General features: G+C 41.4%; 2 protein-coding genes across 3 annotated transcripts in view; one reads left to right on the top strand and one right to left on the bottom strand.

Annotated features, from left to right (window-relative positions):
- Positions 1-6,640, bottom strand: part of SETDB2 (SET domain bifurcated histone lysine methyltransferase 2) — a 47,893-nt gene extending 41,253 nt beyond the window's left edge. The window contains exons 1-7 of the mRNA XM_062582020.1: positions 6,550-6,640; positions 6,261-6,459; positions 5,395-5,454; positions 2,829-2,951; positions 2,376-2,441; positions 1,528-1,627; positions 297-854 (exon numbers count right to left, since the gene is read on the bottom strand). Coding sequence (XP_062438004.1) covers positions 297-854; positions 1,528-1,627; positions 2,376-2,441; positions 2,829-2,951; positions 5,395-5,454; positions 6,261-6,276 — 923 coding nt within the window. The 5' untranslated portion in view covers positions 6,277-6,459; positions 6,550-6,640. The remainder of the gene's footprint in view (positions 1-296; positions 855-1,527; positions 1,628-2,375; positions 2,442-2,828; positions 2,952-5,394; positions 5,455-6,260; positions 6,460-6,549) is intronic.
- A 361-nt stretch (positions 6,641-7,001) lies between these two features.
- The window catches only part of CAB39L (calcium binding protein 39 like), a 62,147-nt gene continuing 55,020 nt past the window's right edge, over positions 7,002-14,128 (top strand). Inside the window, exon 1 of one of the 2 annotated variants that reach the window (XM_062567029.1) lies at positions 7,002-7,038. The gene's annotated coding sequence lies outside the window, so the exon portion shown is untranslated. Of the gene's footprint in view, positions 7,039-7,060; positions 7,123-14,128 lie in introns of those variants that run through there. The other variant, XM_062567028.1, reaches the window with a different exon arrangement.

Here is a 14,128-nt window from a genome sequence, read left to right as displayed (position 1 = left end):
GAGGAGAGGCATTGCCAATTTGGGAAGAAAGGAAAAGGAACATATTAATCCACCACATGGTCACTTCCTTCCCTATCACCAGGGCTGTGCAGGTAGCAGTACCCAAGTTCTGGAGAAGACACAGCACAGTGTCAATCATCACAGTGCACGGCACAAGACAGTACTGCAGACACCACAGCAGTGTCAGTCCTTTGTAATTTGGCACTGTTTAGTAGCATGCGTCTTCAAATTGACAACATCATGTTGCTGTTGACGCATCACATGTCACTTGTTTGGGATCAGGTGTTTCAACCTACCTATCAATGCAGCCATCTGTACAGTCACACGAGTCAACAAACATGCTGGAAAAATTGTTGAGATAATATCCACGTGGCCATGATGCCCTCCGATATTTAAAATAGGGTAATCTTGCACGGTCAATATCATTACAGAAGGAAACAGGGACAGACTCAGCTCCACTGCTGATATCAAAGTCAAACACAAGGGGTTCAGGATTTACAGTGTTCCTGCCCAACAGTACGTATGTGTTGAAAGAGAAGTGATCAACAAATAAGAAATTGCACTCTGTTTCAAACAGATAACTCTGCACATCTTGAAAGCTTCTCAGACTCCTTCCACAGGGAGCTTTATAATTCACATCCAGTGATTTTGAAAGGCAATCAGCTTTTGCATGTCGTCTTTCAAAGTGAAACAAAATCGGTATCTTAAGAGGATTTTCACCCTTGTAGGAGCTCAGTGGTCTGTTAGCAAGACATGCACTAGAGCACTTGTGATTCCGGTATTGCAGATTTAGAGGTAACTTCTGTATTTCACTAGACGCTTCTGAACCTGATTTTTCCTTCTGCTCCTTCTTGCTATTTGGAGTAACAAAACAAACAAAAAAGCATCTTAGACAACTAGTAAAGCACTCAGTCTTTTAGTGGTTCAGCACTGTTGGTACAGGAGAATCAACCCATTGCTAAAAGGCTAAGGGCTTCAATGAATTACCGTTTGCATCGTGCTACCATCCTCACACCACGTGAAGGCATTCACAGTGGCACCTCAGATAAATGGCAACTACTTCTGCCTGTGAAAAACTTGCATACCAAAATATAGAAGTGATATATTTATATAGAAATGATATTTATACCCTAATTTTCCAGATCAGAACCTGAAGAGACTTAAGTCATTTGCCCAACAGACAGCATCGTCTGTGAAAGACCTGAGAACTGAACTCAAAATTTGAAGTCCGCCCTTTAATAATCCTGGTAATACTTGTGGATCTGTATTCACAGCCAAATGTCCTGGTACATTCTGCTGTGTTCTCAAATAGCAAATTTGAATCAAGTCTACTCAAAAACTCAGGCTTTTCATGTATGCCAAGTTAAAAATATTTTCTCTTTGAAAAATGTCAGATTCAAAACTAGGTTTAAAACATTGAATGAATAAATATTAGAGAGAGCGAAGAACTCTTTTAAATGCAATAAAGATTATGTCAAACAACAAGCTTTGCTAAATTGGAAAGAAGTGTGAAATAAATACACTGACCTGTGACAGCCTTCTACTGAGTTTGCAGCATTGTTATCCGTAAGAACGGCCTGCAATTTGGGTTTGTTTTCCTGTATATTGTGTCCAAAGACATCACTTACTGAAAGAAATGGAATACAAGCAAAGAATGTTGGCAATCCACATGCAATTTATAACTGAAGTTACTTGAGTTACTGAACAGGGAACTGTCAAAATACGCTAAAGACAACGCACCACTGTGAACTACAGCTAACAAAGACATGCTAGCAAGTGCACTACTAAAAAGCAGCTTCTACTTAAAACCTACACAAAAGACATGTGTTTGCATATAGGTGCACAAGCCAGAGAGACTCTCAGTGCCTCTCCGTCTGTCTGTCTCTCTCTCATTAAGCTGTCCCATGTACCTTTAAGTTTGTGCATATTGTTATTATGAAAGCACACAGAAATAATGCATGTATGAAACACACAGATTTCTCTTCATTATCTGAGGTAAAAGGAGGCCAGGGTATTGGAGTAAGTGGAGTCATCCACATAGAAGATGTGCTTTGAACATCCTGGAGAGAACAGAGACACACAGGCCAACTCTACTTGTAGCCAGCTCAGGTTCATCAGGGTTTATTAGCCCAAACTCCATCTTCACTGGATACCAGCCACACACAGGCACATACACCGCAAAAGTGAAAACCCACATGAGAATACCCAGTCCAGAGCACCTGAGGAAATTAGTAATTAGAGCTTTTTCCATTTAATGCTAACAGGATTTCTCAGGTCTAGTTTATTGTTTTCCATTAAAGGAAATAAGCTCCTGCTGAGTAAAACAAAATAAATTAAAGCCATGTATTGACTAAATACAGTGAAGACGCACATACCTTTTGTCAAAGTTAAGAGATCACTTAGATTAGCTTCATTCACCAGGGCCCAAGCCTGCCAGCAATCTACATAAAAGAACAAAACAGCAGAGATATGAGGTTTAACTTAAGTAATGATAATAAAGACAGTGATATTAGGAACTACTAAAAGGAAACACAAGGCTTGAATCCCCTTAAGTCATCTGTTTCCCCACTATGCTAGGCTACAGCAGTGCAACACAAGTTGTCAGAAACCTTTTACTCCTCAGTCTGAACAGATTCATCTAGGAGTTACAGTAAAGTTACAGCTCACACTAGTAATTGTGAATCAGCACTGAGCATCCTCTGGCTTTCAGAAAGCTTTTAGAATATGGTTTCTAAATGCATACAATTGTGGCAAATATCATACAGCCCTATACAAAGTGGGCTACAGCTTGATCCCAGCTCTGCTCAACCATTACAATGATTTCAAACCTTGGTTTGTAGCAGTTCCATTCTTGATCTTTTGCTTCAGTAACAGCAGCACATTTTGCACCTGCTCAAATATGAAGTCCACTCTTCTACCTTCCATTTGTGTCCAAAATGTCTTCAGATCACCTGAAATGAAAATTTCCATTTACAAGTCTGTGCAGCTTCCCAGGAGTCTAAATATACAATAGCTCTTGGTAGACTACAAATGCTCACGCTCACTATAACAACAGGCAGGGGTTTGGCACTTTTGAAAAATCAGTCAGGATGTTGTATATACCTTTAAAAGTCAATTCCTAAACCTAACCAGAAAAGTGAAACAGAAGTCAAGTGATGAGCTGGAACGGCTTCTGATGGTCCATGAGCATCCTTAAAATTGTTTTTGAAGTATGACTACAAAGGATGCTGTAGAAGCCTTTCTCCAAATACTGGCAAATTAGTCCGAACAGAAATTAATCAGCAATGAAACTCATAGAAGTGATACATAAGAATATTTTCAACTGAATGAACTAAACATACCATTAAACAAAATATACCTGGAAATTTTTTATAGCCATACCCTCCTTTAGCTACATAAGTTGACTGTCCTGTCCTATATATATTTTTTTTTTGGTATATTTTCCAGGGAAGATAATGTTCGTTTTGAGATAAAAGTAGTTTGGTAAATTTTGTTTACCAAGTGATATTAGGTATAGTAATTTATATGACCTTTATGTCACATCTTCCTCCTCCACTAGGGATATTTATAAAGATTATAATTTATAAAGAATATAATTTTGTTTAAAGAGTTCTTTTTTAAAAAAAAAAAAAGAAAATAGCCCTCTATTGAACAGAAAAGTGCCTGTGAGATATTAAATCCACAAGAGCTCTTGCTAAAACATAAGCAGTATGTCTTTGGCAAGAACTCTGAAAAGGGAGTATGTTTCAGGGTGTTGCTAGACCATGCTGAAAAAAGAGAACATGCTCTCTGTCATGGTTAACATTTCTCTTTATCAACAATCAAACACGAAAGAATAATTAAATCCATTTTTTCCACTCCATATCTGGAGTAAGAGTCCACTGTCACCATACTCTGTTTATATTCTGGTTTCAGGTGCCAAGTCTGGATTGGCAAGCGTGCAGACACGTATGATGATACCTCCCCAGAAGTCACAAAACACAGCGTTCTTGTCAGGCTAGCAAACAATTTTTCCTTTATTTTTTTTCCTTAGCAGAAAATGACTTCTGCTTGCCCAATGTAACAAGACCTGAGTAATGTTATGGTGGTTCAGAGCCTGCAGTTACTCTCAAAAGTCAGAGGGGAACACAGGGATACAACAGTAGTCAGGAAAGTGACAATCTTTTGTCACCACAACACGAGCTGCTGCTTATGTCTGCTGAGTAAGAGCTTGATATTTAATATCAATATGCAACATTGAAGGTACTTCATCTTATAAAACTACTGGTTTGGAAAGGCATTAACTCTTCAACACCATTTCACAAGCTTTTATCTTCACAGAAATAAACAAAACATGGAAAAATCAGAGTCCTACTACAAAGATGCTCACAATGTCTCTTGGAATCCTACACTACCGTTCCAAAAGACAATACATGTCCTGGGGCATTCCCAGCTTCTGCTCCACATGACAGCTTCACTATTTTAAAATAAGGAGAAACAGATATATTTAACACATGCATTTAAAAATGCATATTTGAGAAATCCTAGTAAAAAAAAAATCCAGTGCATATTGAAACTGCTGCCAATATTTCTAACCTGTTTTCAGGTACTTCAGTACTTTTGCTGTGTCTGGACAGCACTGATAGATAGATTACTTCAGAGGATGTCTAACAGAAAACAGTCTTTCATTTCTGGGTCACCAGTTTTAATCTTGTACAGGTCAAAAGCAAACAGAATGTATCACTACTACATTTAGTGCTCAAGTCACTTACTCATCTTCGAAACGCTTCCCAAATTCCTACGCTTGAATGATCCGAGGCTAAAGCGGCAAATACAATGTAACACAGCTTTCCTTGGAGACATTGGTGTATGAAGCTCACCATTTAATTTCAGTTCCCAAATCCTCAGATGTTCATATTACTAGTCTTCTCATATTACTAATCTTCTCTCTAGTTTTAATGCTGCTGTTGTCAATCTTGACAAAAAGGTCAAGAAACAGACAGATATAGGAAGCATCTACCCTCTCAGCCTTCAAAATGATCTCAGCAGCTGATGACTGAGTGTGTGGACTGACACCTGATGGAAATATTTCTAAAGCTGGCTTAGGCCATTAACTGTGCAGGGATTTTCTTTTCCCTTGGTGAGGATCCTCGTGGCCATAAATCTCTTTATTTAGCATTTTTTAGAGGAATAATGCTAGAGAAGAAACAAGCAGCCACAGCCAGGGCTACTTATGCCAGATAACAAAGAAATACTTGGACAACTATTTCCTGAGAAAAACCTGTACTTCCAACACGCATCTTCTAAATACATGACAAAAGGCAAAACCATTGTCCTCCAGTAATCATTTTTGAACTAGAAGTGGTGCCAAATACATACTTTCCCATTTCCCTCTATAAATCTAAATAACATTACCTTCAACTCTTTCTTCAGCGGAACTGGTAAAGTTCTCCACTTTAAGGCAGTCCGACAGCACTGCAGAGGGTGCAGAATACACAAGTACATAAGAAACTAGTAGGAAAATCAAAATCCTTATAGCTGTGTACTTTTCCTGAATTTCTACAAATAAATAGCTACAATAGCTATCACTATTAGAGCACTGTGTGAGACAGCATTGTGGTGAGAGTACTCATTCCACTTTCAAAAGATACACAGAAGTCACATGTTTAGCAGAAGAGTCTTGTGGAGACTTAGCAAAACAATACTTGAAATAAGATGTGGGAGGAATTTTTTTTTAACTAAGATAATTTCTTAATATACCTAAAGCATACAGCTTTCACGAGATGACCCACACTTTTCAGTATATCAGTTGAGGCTATGTACACCCTGCTTCCTATTAGCTTATTATTTCTCATTGAAAAAAAAAAAGGAATGCTGCAACTACAGCTCTACTGAAACTAAACTGATTTATCTAGGAAGAAGTGAAAGCTACAGGAAAAAAAAAAAATCCAGGCCTCGGCAAATGCAAGCTAAAGCATGTGTATTTCCACTGGCCTATCACCAGGGATAGGTAAGTGGCATTCTTCAACCACACTGAAGGTACCAAATGTCTGACTACCGCCACCAGTGACACAGAGAGGAAAACACATACCTCAAGTGTAAAGGAGCTATTTGGTGCTTTCAATGCTGTATCTATAGACTGTTTCTACTCATTCTGGCCCCGAAATTTCGTGTTGTTGACTGGCAGGAGGGGTTAAATGAAGACTGCCGATGCCTAGGAGGGTTTCTTACGAGATCTACCTAACGACTGCTCGAAATACGTTATTATTTTTAAGGCTTACTTCTTTCCCCCTCCATCCCGCAGGGCGGCGGCGCAGAGGGACGCTACGCTACGCTCCGTCTTTGCCGGGGACCGCGGGCTCACGCCGGAGCGCGGGCGGCGGCCCAGGCCGCGTCGCGGGGCCAACGGCCGACACGGGGTGAGCCCCGCGCGGCGGCGGCGGCCGCTCGAGCCGCCCCCGGTCCGCGCATGTCCGCAGCCTGTGGGGCAAACGAAGAAGCGCATTAAAGCCGCGTCGTCGCCCCGCTCCCCTGCTCGCTCCCTCGTCCCCCTCCCCCCCCCGCCGGTACCTGCTTCCTCCGGGACACGCCTCGGCGCCAGGGGGCGCCGCCGCTCCCCGCGCCGCCGCCGTTAACGGCCCCGCTCCCGGCCCCCTCCAAACAGCGACGCCGCGAACTCCGCCCGCCCCCGCCGCACGCATCGCGCCTGCGCGCTGCGGCCACGCCGCCGCCGCGCCTCTTCCCTCTCCCTCCCTCCGCGAGGCGGCGGTAGCGCATGCGCCGAGGCTATAAGGCGCGGCCAGCCCGCGCGGAGCGGTAACCCTCTGCTGATTGGACGGCGAGCCTTCCGGGTTCGGGCTTTGCGCGAGGGCCTGCTCGCTACTGCGCGTGCGCACGGCGGGGCCGGGCTGTACGAGCGAATCGCTGTGGAGGAGGAGGTGGGCTGGCCGCGCGCGGACGTGAGCTTTCCCCTGCCGCTATTGGCTGCGGCCGGGAGCTTGGCGCGCGCGAGGCGCCGACCAATGACGCCACGCGGGAGCGTGGAGCGGCCGCAGAAAGGTAGCGGGGCGGGGCGAGACGAGGCGAGGGCGGGGGGCAGGAGAGCCAGCCGAGCCACGGGAGGCGCGTCCGCCATCTTGGGTGGTGAGCGGGGGGCGGGGCGAGGCGAGCGCTGGGGCGGGGCGCCGGGAAGGCCGGGGAAGGGGAGGGGGGAGGGGGACGGCGGAGGTCGCTGTGAGGCCGCGGCCATTTTGGCAGGGCAGTGCCTGTCCGGGGCGGGGGGATAGGGGCGAGTCAGGGAGCTGATCCGCCCGGTGGTGCCGGGCGGGGGGAGAGCGGGGAGAGGGAGCTGCCGCTCGCCGTGCGCGTTAGGCCGCGGGGGCGTCCCGGGGAGCCGTTTGGGGCCCGACGTCTTAAGTTCCTTAAGTCCGCTACTGGTCCCGGTCTCTGCCTTTGTCACTGCTGGTGGCTGTAGCTGTATCCCATGAAATGCTAAATTATTGCAGCAGTTTTGATTAAGAGTTCACGAATATAGCAGGAGTTTACGCTGCCCTTAAAATTCTACACAGTGGTGGTTTACAAGTGTTCGCATTGTAACTATGCAGAGTGTTTTTGCGGGTGGACAGCACACTCAACACACTCCTAGAAAAGGTGTGTGTGGCTTCCTCTCTTAAGTGCTTGATGTGTGTTTTGATGGAAGGTTACATACATGGCTGGGGGTTTTGTCGCGGCTTTGAATTATAGAGATAAATTTAACATACTCAAATCACTTTCAAAGTGCTTACAATCATATGGGGATTATTAAAAGCACTTACATAGTTAGGGGAGGGAGTACGAATTTAATTTGTCTGCCTGGAATGCTATGTTTATATGACTTGGAGCTCTAGTCAGACCCAAGATACTCCAGAAGATTTTGATGTCCACTGTCTGCTTTATACTTTTCTAAAACCTTTAAAATGTTTACATAGGCAGGCCTACATCTGTGCTCATGTTTGAAGTTGACTGATTAGCCCGTGAGAACTGGGTAACTCTGCTGTCCCGACAGAAATGGGACAGCTAACAATAGCAATGTTGGGAACAGGGTGGCTCAGCACCATGAATGTGCTGATAAATCTCCAAATAAGAAGAGCAGTTTGCATTTTTTAAAAAAAGAGAGATTTATCTCCCATAATAGTTTATTTTGCATCTAAGTACATGCTTTTCTTGCTCTTGGAATATACTGCATTGTGTGATGATGATGGCATATGAAGTAATTCTGTTTTACTGAATTATTAATACATGTGCATGTACAAGTGAATACTGAGTGTTATGAAACAATGTTGCAAAACATATGCAGGGAATGTACCAAATGTAGAGAAGATGGAGCCAGTCATTGTAGTGTTTGTAATAACTAAGAGTTATTTTTAAGGATTTCATCATAAGTTCTTTAAATAAATGTCTTTCTTAAGTATTATGTTTGTATGTATGCTATGAAACTATTATCACCAACCAGCAACATGGAGATGGTATAGCCAGCCTTCATAAGCAAGGAATGTTGTTAAATACCATATTTGTGCTTGGGTAGCCAGAGTGCACATATGTGTGTTTGCCTGATATGATTAGGAAATGATCGGTTGGTTGTGATGATGTAGTTGTCATATACTTCATGGTCATGAGGAGCAAATGGGCTTGAGTTTTTCTTTGGCTGTAATCCACTGAAATGCAAGTGTTAGGAATTTGACCATGATGACCACTTTACTTCTGAGCAGCAAGCGGAGTTACCATACAAAGTAAGGAAAACATTCTGTTTGCTCATCGGTGTCTAAGCAAGCTGCTGGAGGTTATTCCATTTTACTGTGATGGGATCTGTTCTGCCTGTCAGTAAACACACATCACTGGAGTCAGTTATTCATTGTGAGGCCTATCCCCAGAAAAAGGAACAAGCAGATGCCTATGCTGTCTTCTGAGGCTAATGCAAGGAATTTACTTCAATGGAATTTAGGACTACTTGAACTTAGCTTTCCCATTAATTATGTGTATTAATAAATTTAATATTGGTGTGGATGAAAATGCAGTTTTCTGTATCTTAGTGAGTGCAGAGGGCATACAGTGTTGCTGATGCGTGGCTGAAATTGTGTTATTTCATATAATTTTTTTATTAACAAAAAGCTTTTATTAAAAGCTGGGAGTGGGAGGAGAAATTAGAAAAACATGACTGCGTGCCTCAGACAAGAGGGGAAATTAGTAATATAATTAGCTTTTTATTAGAAGCAAAAGGAAAGGGAATTGTCTTTCTTAAAGATTAATAAGGAAGCAGTTTTGAGACATACCTAAGATTCCATGTTTTTGCTGTAAGATATGCTTTTTGCAACATAGCAGTAGATTATACGAGTGAGCAGGCAAGCTCAGTTCTTCCAAAACTTGTTAGATGCTGAAGCTCATAAAAGATGCTGATCTGATGTGCCAGTAACCTTCATTTCCCTACCCACAGCACTCCTCTAGCAGCAGGATAAGCCTATTTGGGACTTTCCCACCAGCTCTTGCAGTCAAGACCTGGAGGTGAGGACAGCCTGTTCCACATGCTTATGCATTTGTTAACACCTTCGTTATGATCAACAGCGAAAGGGCTGACTGTCCTAGTGAATGGTACTATTCATTGATTTGCTGAATTATGCTTTTGTATTATGCAGTTCTAGTCGTGTTTAGAGACTTCAGCTAAATAATTGCATAGACAGGCAGACTAAGAATGGCTCCTTTGAGTGGAAGGAGATGAATTTGGCCTGAAAGGGTTCATCTCTTTCAGTTCTGTTCTCCAGGGATTTTTTTTTAATCACCTTGAATACAATGAGATGTGGGTATATCTTCATATGATCAGATAGGTTTGGGTAAGCTAAAGAGACAGCAGTAGAAAAGCAGTGAAAGCTTTAGATGTTTAGACATTTGAGAAAGGTCTTACAGTTTTCATTTACCTTTTTGCACTTTTCTTGCTATATCAGCTCTATGTTGTAGTCTTTTCTTGTAGTATCTGCATATCAGTTGAGTACTTCCACCTCTTTTTCTCTGTTGTATCCTCTCTGTTACTCTTTATTTTAACTTGTTCTTTCATAGGTAAGTGCCCACATCTTATTCTTTCAAATTGCAACTTTAACATGACATTTTCAGTTACTACATCAGTTAGTTTAGGTGTGGTTTATGTGCAGTCCCTTATTCTTCACCCATCTAATCTATTTTGACTGTGAGATTTTTGGAAAACAGATTTTTTTTTATAGGTCATTATTACTTTTTTACAAAATGTAGTCAGTTAGCATTCTTTGGGTTATCCTAGAAGTTTTGTCAGAGGACATTATTATTTATGAAGGTACATATTAATCTTACATGTAGGTATATTGCTTACTAAGTGGGTTTATCATAAACTGCTTACAGGCCCTCAGTGCTGTTTTCTGTAATTCTGCTATTCCAGATGTATTGAATTTTAAGTATATTTAGATTATTTGGATATTAAATTTTGCCAGCTATTCAGTCAAAGAAAGGGGAGATCTGGGATCTCTGAGAAGCCATTTAGCTTGTAAAATGATTTTGTTCTCGTGGTCTAAGCTTGTTTGCATTCCTGTCAATTATGAGTCAAACAACTTGTCTGTTTATTTGAGAAATTAAGCTTCTAAAATGCTAGAATGTTGACAGTCCTAAGGGCAGCTTAAAACACACATAATGACTGTGAATAGAAAAGGAAAAATTTGTGTCACTGTTTTAAACAATAGACTTCTTTCATGTGGAAGACCTAGATATCTGTTAATTACCAGCTAGCTTGAGGGTTTGGGGATGTGACCCAATATGTTGAACTCTTAACCATTCACTCACTGACATATCCTTCTAGGTCTGAATTTGGGGACTGATAATATAATGGATTTCACCTTTAAGGATTGCTTATGTAGTAGGAAAATTTTACTTTCTAGCTATGTTTCTGTCTTAGAGTTGCAGTATTGATTGCCAGCAGAGATGCAGGACAAGTGTTCAAACATAGGAAGAAAGGGCTCATTTAAAAGTTACATCATGTTGGACTAAGTCAAACAACATGAAGAAAGGGTTCATTTAAAAGTTACATCATGTTGGACTAAGTCAAACAACATGAATTGTCTTTGCTGTGCCACAGGCCACCCTCCCCCAGTACGCAGAGCAAGATATATGGCCTAAAACTCTGTGTCCTCTAATTTTGGAATTAACAAAGTCCTGAAAGCCTGTGAATACAGTTATACTTTAAGGGACCTGACATCTCTGGAAACCGGGCAGTAGGTGTATATGAAAGGAACTCAGAATAAATGAATGCTTTGAAAACTATGGCTTCAAATTCTGTATCTTTGTCTGAATAGAACTGTATTTATCTGAAGCAAAATTTCATGGTTATGTTCTGAGGTAGAAAACTATGTCCTGACCTTTTTGATGAGCTTTGTATGCTGGCTTTGCATGCTGATTAAAGTATGTGCACAAACTGTTTTCATTAAGTAGGTAGCAGTCAAAAAAGCTCTAAGCAGTTTTCAAGATATAGAGTGGGAACACCACAAACTCACTAAGAGATTTTGTACAACCTTTTTTTTGTCTTGCCTTTTCTTTCCTTCTTTCCTTTTTAGTCAAAATATAGTGTAAGTTGTAAACTTTCCTTGTGATGCCATCTGATATAAGGCTGATAGGTTAGTTCTGGTCTTGGTAGTAGCTATATAAATGCAAAATAGTACTCTATAGAGCCTGACATAGAATTGGACCAGACAGAACAAAATCCATCAAAAAGAATTGTATGGCAAAAAGATTGAAATAATTATTGTGTATAGATGATAACCATTTTCAAATAAAACTGAAATCTGTAAGTTTTCAGATGCACTAGAAGAAGTTTGACTACAACCATAGGAAACAGTAAGTGCATGTCACAGTGCAGATCAGTGTAGAAATTCAGTATTGGGGCTCTTAAAAAGAACATTGCTGGACTAAATAGTCCTTAGTCCCAGTCTCTTGTGGGAAAACTAATTTAACTGTAAAAAAACTTTTCTAGTTGACTGTTCTTCCTGATCCGTTTCACTGTGCTGATTTGTGTTGGTCTGTTTGTAGTGGTAGAGGTATGGAAACTGGTAATAAGACATGGAGAAAATAAAAGCAAGGATGAGCAGTGTTTTCCCATTGTTTTTGTGCCTTTCTTTGTTAATAAGCATTTACTGCTGAAGAAAGAAAAAAAAGAGGTTTTTTTTTGCTCCTTGTGCTTCTTGTCCCTCTCTTGTTCATTTGTGTGATTGCTCAGTGATCAGGGAACTGATATGAGTTTTTTTTTTTTTAAAAAAAAAAAAAGTTTGTCTCAGCTAATTTTATCTTGATAACTTCCCCAATCTAAATTGCTGTGCAGCCACATGATATTTTTGCTTCCCCAAGGGAATTGGGGGTGGCCTAGGGGCAAAAATTAGCATCTGGAGGTAGATTGATTGCTCTTTAATTTTACTACTAATGTCATTTATGCCAGCCTTTGTGTGAGTGCTGCTTTAGTATGTGCACAGTGCTGGTGTGTGCAGAGCCGTTACTATAACCAGGCCATTGAGGATGGGTCTTCTAGGCACCAGAATAGTTTTGCAGTGGCTTGGACTGACTGCATTCGAAGTTGTACTAGACCAAAAAGCCCTCCTGTTTTATATAGATAAGGGAGATGGATAGGCTTGTTTTGGGGATGACTGAATTTAACTTCATGATTATTTTTTTTGTTGTTGTAAAATTCTGAGTGACTAGAACCAAGGAAGCTATGCTTGAAAATGTATGTGAAAATTCAGTTTCTACAGCACTGAATAAGCAAATGAAACTCTGGGTCCAAACCTTTGCAGCCCTTTCTCATACGAAATGTCCTTCAGGTATCTATCATTGTGCTGGTTGTCTAAAAACTGTAAATTGGTTTTAGTAATATTTTGTAATAAATAGCACATATATTCTCTTTTGCGAATGGAGTGCCAAATCATACACCAAAGTCACTTAAGTTTAAAGAAGTGAGTCTTCACACAAAGCTTCTGTAAGATTGAGTGCTGCTAGATAAACAGATTTTGTGGGTATCTGGAGAAAAAAAAAAGTGTCCACCAAATACAGCTGGTTAGGTTAGCTCAGTGCACAGATACAGTACTTGGCAAACTTGTAATGAACCAATGAAGTGAATTATGGTTTGATGACATTAAATTTAAAGTAAAGAATTATTTTTAACAAAGATTAATTCTGTTAATTAATTCATAGCAAAGTATTACAAACCTGTGCATTAGCAGATTAAGAGTTGATGTTGCAGCTGGGGATAGGAAAAAGGAAGAAGGGGTGTGATTTTTTTTTAAACTGTTTTTGCCACTAAAAATGAAATATCGCAGACTTGCCCTTCTCTCTCATTCCCAAAAGTGTTCATAGGTAGATCTTTTTTTCTTGTTCTTTTAGTATTTTAGCCTAGATTGTCCATTTTAGAAATGACTGGTAACACTTATTTCAGTAATTTAGAACAACTTAAATTCTCAGGGATGTTTGTGTCTTATTTTTCCTCTTCTAAGGAATTATGATTAAGATGAAAGAAAATGCTGAGCAAGTAGGTTGTACTTTACATGCTGATGGTCCTGGGTTCAAGCCCCAGTGAACCAGCACCAGCAAATCTTTGGGAGGTTGGACTAGATGATCTCCAGAGGTCTCTTCCAGCCCTACTGATTCTGTGAAATCTTAGCCAAAGTATCTTTTGGCTGGATAGATGAGGGGAGAGCAGTGGACATTTTGTACCTTGACTTCAGCAAGGCTTTTGACACTGTCTCCCATAACATCCTCCTAAGCAAGCTCAGGAAGTGTGGGTTAGAGGAGTGGACAGTGAGGTGGATTGAGAAGTGGCTGAAAGGCAGAGCTCAGAGGGTCGTCATCAGTGGCGTGGAGTCCAGTTGGAGGCCTGTGGCTAGTGGCGTCCCCCAGGGCTCAGTACTGGGTCCCATCCTGTTCAACTTCTTCATCAGTGACCTGGATGAGGGGACAGAGTGCCTCCTCAGCAAGTTTGCTGATGATCCCAAGCTGGGAGGAGTGGTTGACACACCAGAGGGCTGTGCTGCCATTCAGAGAGAGCTGGACAGGCTGGAGAGCTGGGCAGAGAGGAACCTCCTGAGGTTCAACAAGGGCAAGTGCAGGGTCCTGCACC

Source organism: Rhea pennata, chromosome 1 (assembly GCF_028389875.1).
Source record: "Rhea pennata isolate bPtePen1 chromosome 1, bPtePen1.pri, whole genome shotgun sequence".
Classification (NCBI taxonomy): Eukaryota; Metazoa; Chordata; class Aves; order Rheiformes; family Rheidae; genus Rhea; species Rhea pennata.
Note: the sequence above shows the minus strand (reverse complement) of the source record. Positions and strands in the feature narration are given on the sequence as shown.